We start from the raw sequence: 17,092 nt of genomic DNA, 5'->3' as shown, positions 1-17,092 counted from the left end.
TGTCTTATATTGATGTTTTATTGTGTTTATGTCCTCTTGGATTTTAAGGTTATTGCAAGGCAAGGATTGTATCTCATTTGTGTTCAGTGGTTTCGTCTAGTGTATACCTGTAATGCCAACACTGGGCAGCTGAGATTGGAGGATCAGAGCTTGAGGCTGCCCTCTGGCATAGCACATAGAGGTGTCTACTCAATGCTTGCGGTGTATGTGAGTCCTCACTCTTCCTTGTCGTGCTTGTTACTGTTTCACTTAGGGTAGTTGCTATTAAACTAACTGCCCTTAAATGCAGGGTTCCTTGCTTGTAATGTTTCTGGATTGTTAAATTGCACCTTTCTAACTTGAATACAGTGGCTTGATGTAATAGTGCTCCATCTTCTCTTTTTGTTAATTTGCTTATGGGCATGAGAGCTCGTATATAAAATGTACTTTTCATTCTATTTCATTTTAAATTAAAATTTCAATTAGGTGTCATTTCTCTGTCATTGAACCTCCATGGGCTATAAAGAACAAGGGCTCCTGTCACACACAGTAAACTTAGCATTGGCACTGTGATGTTGCACAGGAAGGACACGCTTGATGGAAGTGGTAGGGTCAGTGGTGAAGAGGAACTAAATAAACTGCTAACCCAGTTGAGCTTTATTTCTTAAGCATAGAGCTTCAAATAATTTGCCTTTAGGATCTCACTGTGCTCACATACACTCATGGTGAGTCGGAACACTTGAGAGGATTTGAAACTTAAAAATGGCTGAGCTTAGTTGTCACACAGAGTCTCAAAACCACAGTCATTGAAAGAGAAAGGAAGAATAAGACCTGTAAATGCTAGGGCAAGTGGAGTTCTTTCTAATTCTTTCAGTAGATTATCAACTTTTCAGGGGCAAGTACTGTGTCTTGTGTCTTTTTAAAACCCTGTCAGTATTTCATGCAATGCACCTTTAGTGAGTGGTATTTGTTCAACGTCACTGTGAAATGGAGAAAGTGTATTTAATGTTATTTCCAAGGTGAGGCAAAGCTTTCTTACCCTCTAAAGCACTTGTTTATGAGGTTAAGCCATCTTTTTTGATTATTATTTTTAGCATATATGACTATTTTGCCTACATGCATGTATGTGTACCACAAATTACTTTTTTTATTTATAAATGTATTGAAATCAGTGTGTTCTAGGTCAATGGCTTCTAAGACTCCAGTTGGATTCATTGGACTGGGAAACATGGGAAATCCAATGGCAAAAAATCTCATGAAACATGGCTATCCACTCATCCTCTATGACGTGTTCCCTGATGTATGCAAAGAGTTTAAAGAGGCCGGGGAACAGGTAAGGCTTGGCTTTGGATTTGCTTTAGATTTTGTTCTTTAAAAAACATTTTTTTTAATCAAAGAAGCAAGTGCTTCTTAGAAGCATGCTCAACAGAGTTGTAAAACCTAATTGTTGCTGTCTTTCATTTTTAATTTAACATCAGGTCAACATTTGGATCCACATCAAAAGAGCAGTATAGCTGCTGAGAGGGGTCTATTTTCTGCTAGGTGGCCAGGGCATTTCCTGTTCAGTCATTTCCTGAGATAATATCTTCTCTGATTATGTTGATGAAGCAATTATTTTGTGGAATTAGCCTTCTTGTTAGATTAAGTCAGGGACAATTGTCTTAGGACAGGAATCTGCTTTGGGACTTAAAGCTTTGCCGGAGTCCTGATCAAATACTTAAATTTTGTCTTAATGGGAGAAGTTGTTCCCTCAGCTGGTTTCCACATCTGTGAAGTGTGAATGATGACTAACTACTGTGTCATTAGATTATCAAACCCAGAGGAGAAAAATGTATGTGAATATACTTCATAAATGTTGCATGGCAGCACTCTGAGTCCATCATTAGTTATTGACTGTAAACCAGGAGACATCCTAAAAACATTGTGGGCTGTAGTATGGAGCTGAGTTATGATTGAGTGGTAGTATGTTGCTTTTAGGCTGTCATTTACATTTCAAGAATTGGGGTACTAGAGTTTATCATGTTTTATGATAGCATCTGCCTGGTAAGTCTTGTTCTGTTTGGATTTGTCAAAGTTTATTAGTAACTCAGATGATAAGAGACCATTTTTTTAGCCTCTGAATTTAACAGATATGCTCTTTTTACAATATGAAGGAAATTTTGCACAAGTCATAGAATGATAACTAAGGGCAAGATATGGTCCTGGGACTAGAAGCTTCCAAGAAACAGAAAACTATGCAAACAGAATAAAGCAGAACAAAAGACATGTGGATTATTATCGAGGCAAACACTGAGACATGCAATCCTGAGAAAGAAAATGGGTTTAGTGACTTAGAAGCCATTTTAGAGCTGAAGTGCCCTTGTCTTTCTTGGCCATGCTCTGTGTACTGTCTGACTCTGGTGGTACTGCATGAGAAAGTGACTGAAATCTTGGGGCTTTTCAGTGTCACCCTGAAGCTGCTCTTGCTCCCGTGGTCTGAGGAGACTGACATCACACTCCCTGGGACTCTGGGCTGAAGTGAAGTAACCTAGACTCTTAGCATAACTTTCTGGAACGATCTGATGACTTACTTTACTAAGAGACTGTGAAGAAGGCGACCTTTTATTATCTTTAATATGATAAGTACTCCAAGTTGGTTTGTCTGGAGTTAAATCAGTTAGTAGCTAATTGATTGAAGGAGATAGTATTAATTTTGGGTATAACACTGATATTTGATGTTCATCACTATATGGTGACATGTGTTTGCAAATGCTGCTAGATCTCTAAATTAAGGAAATGTCTTGAATTTGGGCAGAAAGCAAGGTAGAGGTTGAATGGAGACCCTCCAGTGGATTAGAAGTAAGAACTGGCAGAGCATAAACTCAGGGACTTTAAAATGCCCACACCGTTGTCCCTCCTCCCATGCCTCTAGAATATGTATATATATGTGTGTGTGTATATATATATATATATATATATATATATATATATATATACTATAGGTTACTTTGGAACAACTGAAGTAGTTGTCACTGCATTCTATATCTTTCAGTTTTTCCTAGACTTCCAGAACTTTCTTGTGTTCTGCCTGAGTTATTGACTTCTCTGAAGTTACCCCTCTAACTCTATTCCCCAATGACATTCTTGTTCTTTACTAATTTTAGGTAGGCCTGAGGAAAGACTACCTTAATAGGCTTGTCTAGGAATAAGGGAAACGTTAACACTTTAAAAGGAAAAACAAGGGAATCTAATATTTAGTGAGAAACTGCTGTATCTGGGCCTTACTCTCAGCCCTTCAAGCATTTGGATTATGGGATTGTAACATAACAAAGAGCAGCTTAGCACTCTGATTTTGTTTTTGTTTTGTTTTGTTTGTTTTAAGTTTTATTCATTTTTAAGTATGCCTATGTGTGAGAGAGTGCAGTGCCCTCAGACACTAGGAGTGGGGTCAAATCTGAAGCTAGCTGCTCTCCTCGGGTTATTCAATGAGTTCATAGTAGGAGCGAGCCAAGGACTGAACAAAGGTGTAGTTTTGACACCTTTGAATTACAAGATGCACAGCTACTAATGAATAAAAGTTAATGTATAAGGCATTTGTCAGTGTGCAGCATGGCTTTGTTTTTGCTCTGAAATGTAGCTAGCTACTTGTCTGTTTATAAACTGGATAATTGGTGTAAATTGCCTGAATTTTTAAAACATCAGTAATGCCAACTCATAAATTGTATATGCTTTGCGCCTCCTCTTTTCCACACTCTTCTTGTACTTTGAAGAGTGTTGGAATAATAATTATTCTTCACAATAAGTTGTTTAGTGGATAGCAATGGTTGAAAAGTGGCCCCAGAAGGGTGTCTTATACAAATCAAAAGGAAACACAAGGACTAGAGGGATGGTGTAGCAGTTAAGAGCACTTACTCTTACAGAGGACCTAGGTTCAATTCCCAGCAACCACATGATGGCTTGTGTCTGTCACTGAAACTCCAGTTCCAGGGGATATGATGCCCTCTTCTGACCTCACTGGCCATTAGGAACATACACGATGCACAGACATACATGTAAGTGAAAGACTTACATACATAATGAGATAAAATGATGTAAATAAATAAATAAGTAAGTAAATGATAGTGCAATAGTGAATCTTTATGATCTAGAATTTGGCAAAGGATTCTTAGCTATAACAGTATGAGCTTGTGTAACAAAATTAATAGGTAAATTGCAATTCACTGGCGTTAAATTTGCTTGATCTAAATAACACCAGTAAACTAAAAAGATAATTCACCATGAAAGGTCTAAAATATTTACATATCATATATTTATTTGATAAGGGACTTGTATCTAAAATTCATAAAGGAGTCTTACAACTTAACCATTAAAGACAAGTAATTAAATGGGCAAAGGATCTGAACTTCAAGGCAGTTAGATGAAAGAGGCCAGAGAAGCATGAAAAGGATATACTAGTCATGAGGAGGAGAACCATGGACGCTGGGACAGTCAGAATGAAGAATCCAGCAGACAGAGCAGAACACACCTTTCTATTGTGGTCATACAGGGCAATTGGGAAACTCAACAATGGTGGCAGAAGAGAAACTGACTCGGCCACTTCAGAAGACAAGTCGGGGAGTGTCTCAGATAATGAAGCATAGAGCTAGGATATGACTGAAGAGTTCTTACTGTGTGTGCTGTACTTGAGTGTATCTTCATGTGTGTGTGTGGCCTCTCTTTCTCTGTCATTGCCCCACCTAGACTAAACCGGAGGTCACTGATTTCCTGCCTTTCTCTGCCTCTCCAACCTCTGCTGGGCTTTTAGATGCATACTGGAATACCTGGCTTTTACTTGGGTACTGGAGGTCTAAACCCAGGGACATACAGCAATATGGAAGAACTTTATTCATTTAGCTGTTTGTCTCCCCACTTCCTGGCCTGTCGATAAAAGAGAACCTGGATCTAAGCCAGGCATAAGGGAGCACGCTTTTAATCCCAGCGCTGGGGAGGCAGAGGCAGGTGGAACTCTGTGAGTTCAAGGTGAGGTCCAGCGCAGCCAGAGCTACATAGTCAAACCCTGTCTCAAGAAACAAAACAATACAACCCCCTCCCAAAGTGACAGCAACAGAAAACCAACCTGTGTCTATACTCAGGAGAAATGAAAACATATTTACACAGAACTTTCTGAATAACAGTATTGCTCATAATAGCTAAGAAATAGAAACAACACCCATGTATATCCGTGGATGAATGGGTAAGTGAAGTGTCACATCTGTACTGGAATGTTATTTAGGAATTAAGGGGGAAAAGGTGCTGATATTTACTGTGTTGCAGATGAACTAAGCACACTAAATTAAAGAAGCCAGTTGCAAAAGACCATGCTCTAAGCATCTCTTATTATCTGAAAAAAAGAAAAAATCAAGAGAAAGGAAATCTAAGTATGCTAGTTGCTTAGTGCTTGGAGAAGATAAGCAGCCTTGGGCATAGAGGAGTGGTGGCTCATGGATGGATATACAGTTTCTTTTTGAAGAGATTAAACACTTGACTGGTAATGGTTACTCTTATCTGGGAATATAATAAAAGCCAACCAATTATTCATTTACTCTAAATGGGAAAATTGTATAATGTATGTATGGGTGAAGCCATTTAAAAATGAGAGCCAGGGGCATAGCTAGTGGCAGGTGAGAACCAGGACTAAGGGTCACGGCAAGGAAGAAGACACAGACAGAGGAGAATGCTGGGAAGAGGGAGGCAGACATTACTGTTGTGTTGCTGCCAGTCATGGAATGCCACCAGCCATCGAAGTGGAAGAAGCAAAGAAAGAGCCTGCCCTAGATCACTGGAGGGAGAGTGGCCGCGCCGACACCTTGTTTTCAGACTCAGACTTCTGCCTTCCAGCTCTGTGAGAATTCATTTTTGTTCTAAGCTACTGTTCTTCTGACACTATTTTGGAATGTATGGAATATACTGGCAGGCTACAGGATGCATTGGCTTGGAATCTGCCTTTGACATTTAGTTAGCTGTGTAGTCTTTGGCAAGCTTTTGGTTTTTCTCTTTGTCAACTCGTTTCCTAATGCATAGAATAAGAACAGAGCTTTTCATATAGTTGTTAAAACAGAGTTTAGCACATAAATACTATTTTAGTGTTAGCTGAAAATTCATGTAAGCCATGTTCCCATCTCTACTATACACATCTACTATTCCTGTTCCTGTGTTCTCCATTCAAGTGATAGTAATAGTTTCCTCTTGTGTGTGTGTGTGTGTGAAGACAAGTTAATTTTATTGGGCTGATTACTGTTTCTTGAGTATATTCAGAGTGCCAGGAACTTCTTCTAGAACTCTTGCCTGAATGAATCACAGTTTTTACTACCTTGAGACCCAGTAGTAGGTAATAGATTATCAGAACACACACACAGTATAACTCTAAATAGGGAAGTTGAATGTAAAAGTAGAAGAGATATTAGTCTGTTTTAGATGTATCACATTTGTGAAATGGCATATAAGGTTCTTTATGGAGGCTGAGAGAAGAGTATGAACGATTTATTCACAGTAAGAATGAGGACAAAGGAATCCTCTTTCTTTCTTTCTTTCTTTCTTTCTTTCTTTCTTTCTTTCTTTCTTTCTCTCTTTCAAGTTGAAGCTTTATTCAGGCTCGGAGCTTCCAGACTGTTCCCAAGTAAAAGTAATGTAGCACCCCAAGAAGGAATCTGAATTTTTTAAAAATTTATTTATTTTATATATATATGAGTACACTGTCACTTTTGCTGTCTTCAGACACACCAGAAGAGGGCATCGGATCCCATTACAGATGGTTGTGAGCCACCATGTGGTTGCTGGAAATTGAACTCAGGACCTCTGGAAGAGCAGCAGTCAGTGCTCTTAACCGCCGAGCCATTTCTCCAGCCAGAGGAATCGTTTCTTTAAGAGCCTCAGTTTCGGGCTCCCAATGGAGGAGCTAGAGAAAGTACCCAAGGAACTAAAGGGATCTGCAACCCTATAGGTGGAACAACATTATGAACTAACCAGTACCCTGGAGCTCTTGACTCTAGCTGCATATGATTCGAAAGATGGCCTAGTCGGCCATCACTGGAAAGAGAGGCCCATTGAACATGCAAACTTTATATGCCCCAGTACAGGGGAACGCCAGGGCCAAAAAAATGGGAATGGGTGGGTAGGGAAGTGGGTGGGGGGGAGGATATGGGGGACTTTTGCGATAGCATTGGAAATGTAATTGAGGAAAATACGTAATAAAAAAATATTAAAAATTAAAAAAAAAGAGCCTCAGTTTCCATTTGTTAGGAGGTTTTTGCTTTTGGCCAACAGATAAAACTTGAGTATCTGTCTCATGTGGCTTTCTATCAAAATTATAATTTGACTATAATAAAATGCCAAGAGTGTTTTTGAGGAGAGAAAGACAGGTAACAACACTTAACAGTTCATTTCTGATAGAGAACCACAGAGACTAACATTGTGTATAAACGTTGCTTACCATCCAACGGAAGTGATGTCATCTGAAATGAAAGTGATGAGGACAGGGTTTCTGAGACTTAGAAGGTCCCAGGACAGATTCAGTGGCCAGGTTTTCTCCTTTCCACTTCCTTGTGATGTGTAAGTGGATAGAAAGAGATGATGTCAGACTCATTTTACAGTGACCAGCTTTCCTGGAATTGAAGGTTACTGGATATTAATAAATTGTATGTTGGAGGTAGAAGCTAAATTAGGTATTTTGTTGTTGTTTTGTAAGAGGGCACATAGGGTTCTCTGGAGGAGAAGGCAGGAGAGTAGGTAGGATTCATTCAGGTTAAGAATGAGGACAAATGTATCATTTCTTTAAAAAGCAAAGCCTCAGTCTTCATTTGTTAGGAGCCTTCCTCTGAATCCCTGAATGACTTCAAATCTGCAACACTCTTGTTAACACAAGTCTTCCTGAGTTTTAGGATTACAGGAATTAATGCACTGTCATTATGTTTGGGAAGCTGAAGCCAGAGCGGTTAAATGATTTGCACATTTAAGTAGATTGCATAGTACTTGGTGGGGGTGCAACTAAACCTGCATCTCTCACCCCCCTAAATAAGTGTTGCTTTGTTCTATCATTCTGCCTTTGCTTACCCACTCAATGAACAGATGTAATTGAGGGATTCTAATTAGTTGGCTGCTAAAGGCTTTTGTGGCTAGTGTCAGATTGGAAATGAGGTTGGTTTCTTCCCTTCTATTTTTGAGTTGTTTCCAAATTTTGTCAGTTATTGTACTTTTAAAGTCATCATAGCAATGGTAAGAGTATTTGAATGCCTTTGTTATACAAATCAGACAGTGTTAATACATACCAAATGTATGCGATCATTAGATATAGAGCAGTCTGTCCAGTAGAGTGGTGACATTGCGGTTACTACTCTCAGTGTGTGTTTTTTCCAGACCTGTGACTTTTGACATGACTTGATATTTTTGAGGGGTTACCAGCACTCTGGCAAACCAAGCATCCCGAGAAGCAGATGCTTGGGATGCAGGATACTGATAGACCACCCATGTGCTTGGCAGTTGGATGGTTTGGTGTTGCCAGCTCATGGGCATGAGAAGCTTGGGGATATGTAGTGTCCTAAGATCTGTGAGCTAATTTTTGGTACCCTGTAAGGGACCTTTGAAGGAGTTATCTAGATAGAACTAAATTTCTTTCCATGGAAGAGAACTGTGTTTCTAAGGGGGCACCTGAAGTTTTCTGACATCGACTTCCAGACTTATATCTTGGAGTGATCTAGAGATAGAGCTTCGCTAGGAAGACAACTTGCCTTTGTTTTGCTTTGTATTTACTTCAGGGAAGTAGACATTTATGGGGACTTTCTGTGAACCCCATGTTCTCCAGATAGTTCAGAAGAGGATGAAGACTCTAGCAGCCTCCATTTGTTCTTTATGTCACTGAGCTTTGTTACTGGTCATGATCTTGAACTTTTTCCAGTAAATAGTTACAGATCCTGTCATGTTTGAGACCTGGGCACTGCTTACATTTGAAGCATTAAACATAACATTAAACAATTCTCCTTTGTGATTTCTTTAAAGGTAGCATCCTCCCCAGCAGAAGTAGCCGAAAAGGCTGACAGGATTATCACAATGCTGCCCTCCAGTATGAATTCGGTAGAAGTTTATTCTGGAGCAAACGGGATTCTAAAGTATGTATTTCTCAAGGGTACAGTTTTTCTTGCTGTAGCTCTGGGTTTTGCGTTGTTAAAGCTGCTAGGGCATTTAAGCTCTATTGGTTAAATTTTCCTGTGTATTTTCTAATTTCATAAAGTGAACAGTGGTTTCCTGCTTACTGTGAAGAGTTAAGTTTTGCACTAGAGTCAAGTATGTGACTTGCAGGACTCCCTCCTCCAGCCTTGCTTAACTCTTGCATTACACTTTCTCACTGGCAGAATGGTTCGGAGCCTTTTAAGGCTTGCATTCTAAATTGTACCTACTCTTTAAAACAAGATTTTCTTCTGGTGTATAGAATTCTAGAAAAGGGACTCTGTGAAAAATAAAAGCAAACACTGAAAAGCACACCAATTTAAGACTTTACTATATAGTAAAAAGTTATGGACTGTCCTCTGGGCTGGTCCATCTGCAGTGAGGACATGAGGAAGCTGGAATCCAGTGTTAGCAGTAGCCCTTTGGGTGACGTGTAATTCCCGTCAGTGTTTCCTACCAGTGTCTGGCTTCCCTGACACTGTAAGCCTGCTGGTAAATTGCTGCTTCCTGCCAAACCCTTGTGGTGTGGTTATGTCAGAGTGACAGTGGTTGCATTCCAGTTTCTGGCTTTCTGTTTCCTATTCCTAACTTACTTTGCTGTCGAATTTAACAGAGAACTAATACAAAGTCATGTGCCATGTAGACACTTGAGTCACCACACTGATTTCTAATAATGCTTGCTAAAAGAAAGGAAGATTTGCTTTGAGAAAACCGTAATACAATGAAATTTGAGGTTTGGAAAACTAACACACTTGTAAGGAAAAGACATGTGGATATTAGACAGAAAACTGATAGGATAAATGTTTAGGTTTCAGGGGTTGGTGGAGTCAGCGGCCCCACAGTGTGGGTGGTCTTGAGGCGGCCTGGCTGACTCGCTACCCAGCCTGCTCCAGTTGTGTCCTGCTTTCTTTCTCCAGGAAAGCTGCTCAGACGTGTGCAGTGACACAACATTTACTAATATCCTTCACTTTGGAGCATGGTGGCCAGCTAGCAGACCAGTTTTGTTCAGGAAGTGCTTAGGAAGAGTTTGGTGTCGTATTAAACTCTAATTGCCCTCTCAGTGATGGTCCCCTTCTGCCTCCTCCACCATGTCTGGATTCTTTTTCTACACCCAGTGCATTGTTTTTAAGATTGTTAAAGGTGATAATACCATAGAAGACTGGTAGTTGTATTCATATTTTTTCTTTTACATAAAGTAAAACCTTTGTACTGAGGTGCGTTCTAGCAGCACTTGGCATGTCTCTTCTGTGGAGTCCACCCAAATACTCTGTTGGTTCTGTCTGAAATGTTCTTGAAAGAATTCTATGCACTTTCTTTTTCAATACAAATATTTTATTTTCCTTTTTAGTTAATTTTTTAACAGCAATTTCCCCATTTTCTCTTTTAATATTTCTATATATGGAGTTCTAATTTTCCAGTCTTGATTGTGTATCCCCTGGGCGAGTAGACCTGTGGGAAGAACTTGAGGAAATATATAGCTGGTGAGATGGCTCTGGGTAGAACCCTTGCTGTGTAAATTGACTCCACAGAGTCCTCCACTGTTTTCCATGTGTACAATTAGAACACATCATTCGCACACACTAATAATAAATGAGAACTTCGGGAAATTTGCATACAATTGTTAGCTGTCATTCTTGATTTATATGTTTCTTCTTTATTTACTTTTGAGACAGAATCTTACGGTATTGCTTAGGTTGGCCTTGGACCAGCCTTGTAACCCAGGCAGATATTGAACTTGTAATCTTCCTACCTTACCTTCTCTGAGTATTTATTTAAGATTGTAGGCCCGGGACACCGAGACCCGGTAGGCAAATTCTAATGTAGGTCAGAGTTTTCTAGCCACAAGGGTAAGTACTGCCTTATAGATAAAAGGGAACTGTTTCAGGTATATGTTCTGCACTCATAGTACAAAGAGAAATCTTTTATGATAAGGATGATAAAGGTTTATCTATGATCCTGCTTCCATCTTTACCAATGTATACATTTTAATTTGCCACAAAACCCCCCAAAAATCTTGTCAAACTTCTAGATTCAATCCTTTATTTCCTTTTTCACCTGTTTAATATTTTTTTTAAAGTGTCTTATTAGGTCAGGAAGTAGGTAGGTGGAAGTGGATCTGGAGGAGTGATAGGAAGTGGGATAGGATCAGGAAAGAGTTGGAGGAAGAGTGAGTCTGATCAAAATTAGTTATTTGAAAGTCTTAATAAAATGTTCTTTTAAAAGATGTTTCCATTGTTAAAAGAATATACCCTCTTGAAGCAAATAGCTATATTTTAGTTGCTTATATTTATTCTTAGTGAAAATGATATGGGTATGAGAAATTTGCAGTATAGCTTACTAAAGACTTAAACTTTTTAAGACCCAGTGAATAAGCCAGTTCCCTTATGAAATTACTAGGGTTTCAAACTTGCTTACACTTTAGCTTCACTGTGTCAGTATGGCCAGTGGACTTCACTTGATACTAGGCTTTGCCACTTCGTTATCTGAATGAGTATGGGTTTACTTTGAACTGTAATTGATCTGAACTTGAGTACATAAATATGAGATCTGTCAACCGTTTCAGTACCAGGCCACAGGCCTCCTTGATGGTCTGGCTATTTTGACCTGATTCTGATTGTTGCTTAGTTGCATGAAGTACTCATTCAGTGTTGTAAACTTGAATATTTTCATTTATACTTAGAAAAGTGAAGAAAGGCTCATTATTAATAGATTCCAGTACTATTGATCCTTCAGTTTCAAAAGAATTGGCAAAAGAAGTTGAGAAAATGGGAGCTGTTTTCATGGATGCCCCTGTCTCCGGTGGTAAGTGCTCTCTAAAACACATGTGCACTGTGTCATATAGTTTTCTGCTTATCCAAAGTAGCTAGCTGTCCTGCTTTTGTGCCACCCAAGGTATTTACCATTGATTTCAGATGTATTACCAATGTATACATTTTAATTTGCCACAAAACCCCCCAAAAATCTTGTTAAACTTCTAGATTCAATCCTTTATTTCCTTTTTCACCTGTTTAATATTTTGTTTTTAAAAAGTGTCTTATTAGGTCAGGAAGTAGGTAGGTGGAAGTGGATCTGGAGGAGTGATAGGAAGTGGGATAGGATCAGGAAAGAGTTGGAGGAAGATTCTTAGTCTCTCATTAAGATAACAACAGAATAAACTGGCATGATGTTTAGTGCTTTCACATACAGCACTGTAAGTTACCTGTAAATTTCTGTAAAGGTGTTAGAGCTTAGAAGAGTCACATGGTTTGGGTTGAGTTGTTGTGTGGTAAAGACAGATCATTGCCTAGAAGTTCAAGAACTGGGTCAGGGAATAATTAGTTTGGGGCTGGAGCTGTAGTTGAGTTGGTTGAATGCTTGCCTAGTGCATATGAAGTCCTGGTTTGATCCCTAGCACTGAGTAAACTACATGGGCTGGTGCATGCCTGTACCCAGTACCTGGTTGGCCGAGGCAGGAGAATTAGAAGTTCAAGGCTTCAGTACATAGGCAGTTTGAAGCCAACTTAGAGTGACTGATGTCCTACTTCAAAAACAAACAAACAATCACAAACCATAACAAAACTCCAGCTTGGCTGACTCTGTTCAAGAAATTGAAAAAGTTATTTTAAAAAGGAAAAAACAAGCCAGGCATGGTGGCGTACGCCTTTAATCCCAGCACTTGAGAGGCAGAAGCAGGCAGGTTTCTGAGTTTGAGACCAGCCTGGTCTACAAAGTGAGTTCCAGGACAGCCAGGGCTATACAGAGAAACCCTGTCTCAAAAAACCAAAACCAACCAACCAAACAAACAAACAAATAAAAAGGACAAAACAAACCCATCTGACCTCTCAAGATATATGTGAGGCTCAAGTGGCTTTACAGGTGACTGTTATTAAAACATCAAACAAAGATTATCAGATTTTCATGTGAATGTTTCCAGACAGTAGAAAATAAGGAAGGACTTCGCAGTTGATTCCACATGAAAGACCTTTCAACTCTCTTATTAAAGCAAATAGAATCAACAGGGAGAATGCTAGGTGGATTTCAGTCAGGAGTATAAAAGTTCAACCTTGAAAGACACAATTCGTAGATCAAATCCAACCATAAATAAGAGAAATAAAACATTGCAAGTTCTGTGTTGCCTTTATGTACAGATGGCTTAATATTGGAAAATCTGCAAATGTAATTTACCGTGTAACATGACGGAAGTTACAGGATACATTTTGTGAGAAGTCAGAGACTCACTAATGAAAAATTTAAAATTTAATTTTGTATCAGATAATAGCAAAAGTGGGTGTGTGGGATGGTCGGTATGTGGGGATAGCAGGATTGCTGGTTTGGTAGGATTGTGGGTGTGATTTTCTGTCATTTCCAAAATTGCCGTAATCAGAAGTGCTCTTGTGTGTATTTCTGCTTATACATATGTAAAGATAAGTATGCATTTGTAGCAGTAGGCAGCAATAGCGATTTTATTCCAATTATATTAAATATAAGATTGAACTTTTAAAAGATGAAAAGTAAAATATAATTTAATTCAGATTTTATTTTTTATAATTGGTTTTGATAAAAAATTATCTTTCAAACTTACTACTATTTGTTGTTGATGTTGTTGTTGTTGTTGCTATTTTGTTTACTTATGATAGAGTCTTATGTATTAACCAGGGTGGCCTTGATTCTCCTGTCTCTACCTCCCAAACTGGAATTGCAGACATCCATTATCATGTTCAGCTTCACATCATTTTTGAGTGTAGGTGAAAGAATAATTAATTATTAGCTCTTCTTGTTACACTGAATTAGTTATGTAAGATTACAGTATAAAGATTTGTAGTGGTATTTAGTTACCTTAAAAACTAAAATTTATTATTAGTATGTGTGTATGGCGTGTGTAGGTCGGAGGATGTCTTTGTGGAGTTGGTCCATTCCTTCTGTCATCAGGTGAATTCCATTGGTCATGTCATCAGGCTCTGTGGCAAATGCTTTCCTCACTGAGCCATCTCTAGGGCCTAAGTTTTTAAAAAGGTTTGTCAGTGTATACAGGGTGTGTGTGGTGTGGTGTGTGTGTGTGTGTGTGTGTGTGTGTGTGTGTGTGTTAGTGTAACTGTGGGTATATGAGTGTGTGCACATGTGGAGGCTCTGGACTAATGTTGGGAGTCTCCTTCAGTGCATCAGGACCTTATTCACCGAGGTAAGGCTCTCCACAGAACCCAAAGCTCACTGATGCAGTGAGTCTAGCTAGCCAGGAAGCCGCATCTGCCTAAGTGCTAGGATGACAAGTGAGCCACCATACTCACCTGGTGTTTACTTGGGTGCTGAGATCTGATCTCTGGTCCTCAAGCTTGCATAGCTTTATGCACTAAGCTAGCTCCCCAGTCTGATTCAGGCATTCTGACTGTAAAATACTAATAATATTGGGGCTGTAAATACAATTAACAAACCAAACCATTCTTTCTTTGAATGGGATGATACACAAGTTCTTGCTAGGGATTCTCCTCTTTTTTCTTCCCATGGTGCCACAGTAACACTGGGACTAGAGATGTCTGCTACCTTTACCTGGAGCAGTCAGCAGCAAAGTCATACAGTAAAAGAAGCAGTCAGTAGGGATGGGAGGAAAGCTGCACATTCTGACTCAGTACTGAAAAAGCAACTGATTAGGGAGTGAGCGATGGGGTCATAGCAACATTTCTCACAGTCGAGCAAACAGTCAACAATGCACAAACTGCCCAAAGGCTTAGGGAAGCTAGGTGGGTAAAGGACCTCAGAACCCAGGAGTGTGTATAGTGGTGGTGGTAGGGAGGGCTACACATGCGTGTGTGTGTGTGTGTGTGTGTGTGTGTGCATGCTCATGTGTGCTCGTGCATGTCCAGACCAGAGGTTGATAGTTCATATTTTCTTCCATTGCTCTCTTACTTTAAAAAGCCTTTGGTATTTCTATATATACATTTTTTTTCTCCTTCACCATGTGGTCTCTGGGGATTAAACTTAGGTCAAGTGCTTGGTGGCAAGTGCTTTATCCACTGAGACATCTTGCAGGCCCACTTAATATTTTTCACATTGTAATTTATTTTGTGTGTGTTCACTTTCCTGTATCACATGTATGAAGGCAGAGGACAACTTGAGGGAGTCAGTTTTTCCACTGTGTGGATCCTGGGAATTGAACTCAAGTGGTCAGGTTTGGCAGCAGGCACCTTTACCCACCAAACCATTTTGCCAGCTCACTCAACCTTATTCTTTTGAGCTAGTTTGTCCCTGATTCTTTAGGAATCTACTTGTCTTTGCCTCTTCAGTATTGGGGCTTTTACATGGGCCTGGGGATCCAAGTCAGAGCCTCATGCTGTTTCCTCAGTCAGAAATAGTCAGAAACATTCTTGTCTTCTCATGAAACAATGTTTGAGTCCTAGTACGACTGTGAATGCATCTGAACTTGTATTGTTATTCATGAAAAGCCTTGCATAGGTATATTTTGTGATAATTAATTGGTTTGACACTTGATCATTATGAGATTAATTACTATATAATAGCATCTTATTTATATTTATATGATCCTTTCACAGATATTTTTAGGCATTTAATGTGATGGATTATTCTCATATTTATTATTTTTATATATAAATATGGTTTGTTGAAAATTACTCTAAACTGAGCACAGTAGGGAACCTGTGGCAGGATTGCCGTGAGACTCAGGTCAGAATGGGCAATTTAGAGACGCACTGTCTCAGAAACAACAACAAAAAGATTGTGCTCTCTCAGTTAAATAAAGGATTATCTACCTGTGTGTCAAATAGACAGCCTTAAAAATTCATTATGTTTTAACCAAAGAAAACGAGGGAAGAGGGATGTGGGGGGAGAACAGTTTCATCAGTTGTGGAGTATGGAGTACTTCGGGTCATTTGAATTAAACCTTAAATTTCTTCTTCCATTGTATCCCATGCTTTACATCTGAATTAGAGGCTGCAGACTAATTTTGGGTCATTTCCTCTATTGCTCCTTATTGATTTTTTTTTTAAAATTGTTTGATGTATGTGTGTGTGTGTGTCCCCATCCATATGCGCCCTAGTATGCATTTGAAGGTCAGGAGATAACGTTGGGGGTTTGTTCTCTCATTCCACCATGTGAAAACGTAGGTCAGCAGGCTTGGTGGCAGGTGTTTTTACTTACTGAGCAGTCTGGCTGGCCACACTATTTTTGAGACAGGGTCTTTACTAAACCTGGATCTTTGCATTCCAGCTGGCCAAATTCCTGGCAACCGCCTGTCTCTGCTTCCCTGAGCTTGAGTTACAGATGTCTACTGCAACGTCTGACTTTTACTTTGGTGCTGGAGTTTAGAACTTGGGTCCTCATGCTTCTGCAGCAAGCCATTTAACCCACTAAGCCATATTGCCATCCCCCCTGGGGGGGGGAGTGTTTTAACTAAAATGTATTTAAATAGATTTATATGAGGATATAAATACAAATAGAAATGAGACAGTATCACAATTTCTATTAGCATTTTAAATAAAAGAGAATTTTTACAGTTCAGATGATTGAAATGGAGTAGCATTTGGAGGTGTGGGTTAATCTCCCCCACCCAGCACTTCTATTTCTTACTAAGCAATATTATTTTTTTTAATTTATTATTTTTTTATTAGGTATTTTCTTCATTTACATTTCCAATGCTATCCCAAAAGTCCCCCATATCCTCCCCCCCACTCCCTCACCCACCCACTCCCACTTCTTGGCCCTGGTGTTCCCCTGTACTGAGGCATATAAAGTTTGCAAGACCAATGGGCTTCTCTTTCCAATGATGGCCGACTGGCCATCTTCTGATACATATGCAGCTAGAGACACGAGCTCCAGGGGGTACTGGTTAGTTCATATTGTTGTTCAACCTATAGGGTTGCAGACCCCTTTAGCTCCTTGGGTGCTTTCTCTAGCTCCTCCATTGGGGGCCCTGTGACCCATCTAATAGCTGACTGTGAGCATCCAC

At 39.5% G+C, this 17,092-nt stretch overlaps 1 protein-coding gene across 1 annotated transcript in view; it reads left to right on the top strand.

Moving 5' to 3' along the window:
• Positions 1-17,092, top strand: part of Hibadh (3-hydroxyisobutyrate dehydrogenase) — a 99,426-nt gene that overhangs the window by 8,486 nt on the left and 73,848 nt on the right. Inside the window, exons 2-4 of the mRNA XM_021165077.2 lie at positions 1,152-1,312; positions 8,989-9,098; positions 11,837-11,958. Of these exons, the coding sequence (XP_021020736.1) occupies positions 1,152-1,312; positions 8,989-9,098; positions 11,837-11,958 (393 nt within the window). The remainder of the gene's footprint in view (positions 1-1,151; positions 1,313-8,988; positions 9,099-11,836; positions 11,959-17,092) is intronic.

The sequence above is a fragment of the Mus caroli genome, chromosome 6 (genome assembly GCF_900094665.2).
Source record: "Mus caroli chromosome 6, CAROLI_EIJ_v1.1, whole genome shotgun sequence".
Lineage (NCBI taxonomy): Eukaryota > Metazoa > Chordata > Mammalia > Rodentia > Muridae > Mus > Mus caroli.
Note: the sequence above shows the minus strand (reverse complement) of the source record. Positions and strands in the feature narration are given on the sequence as shown.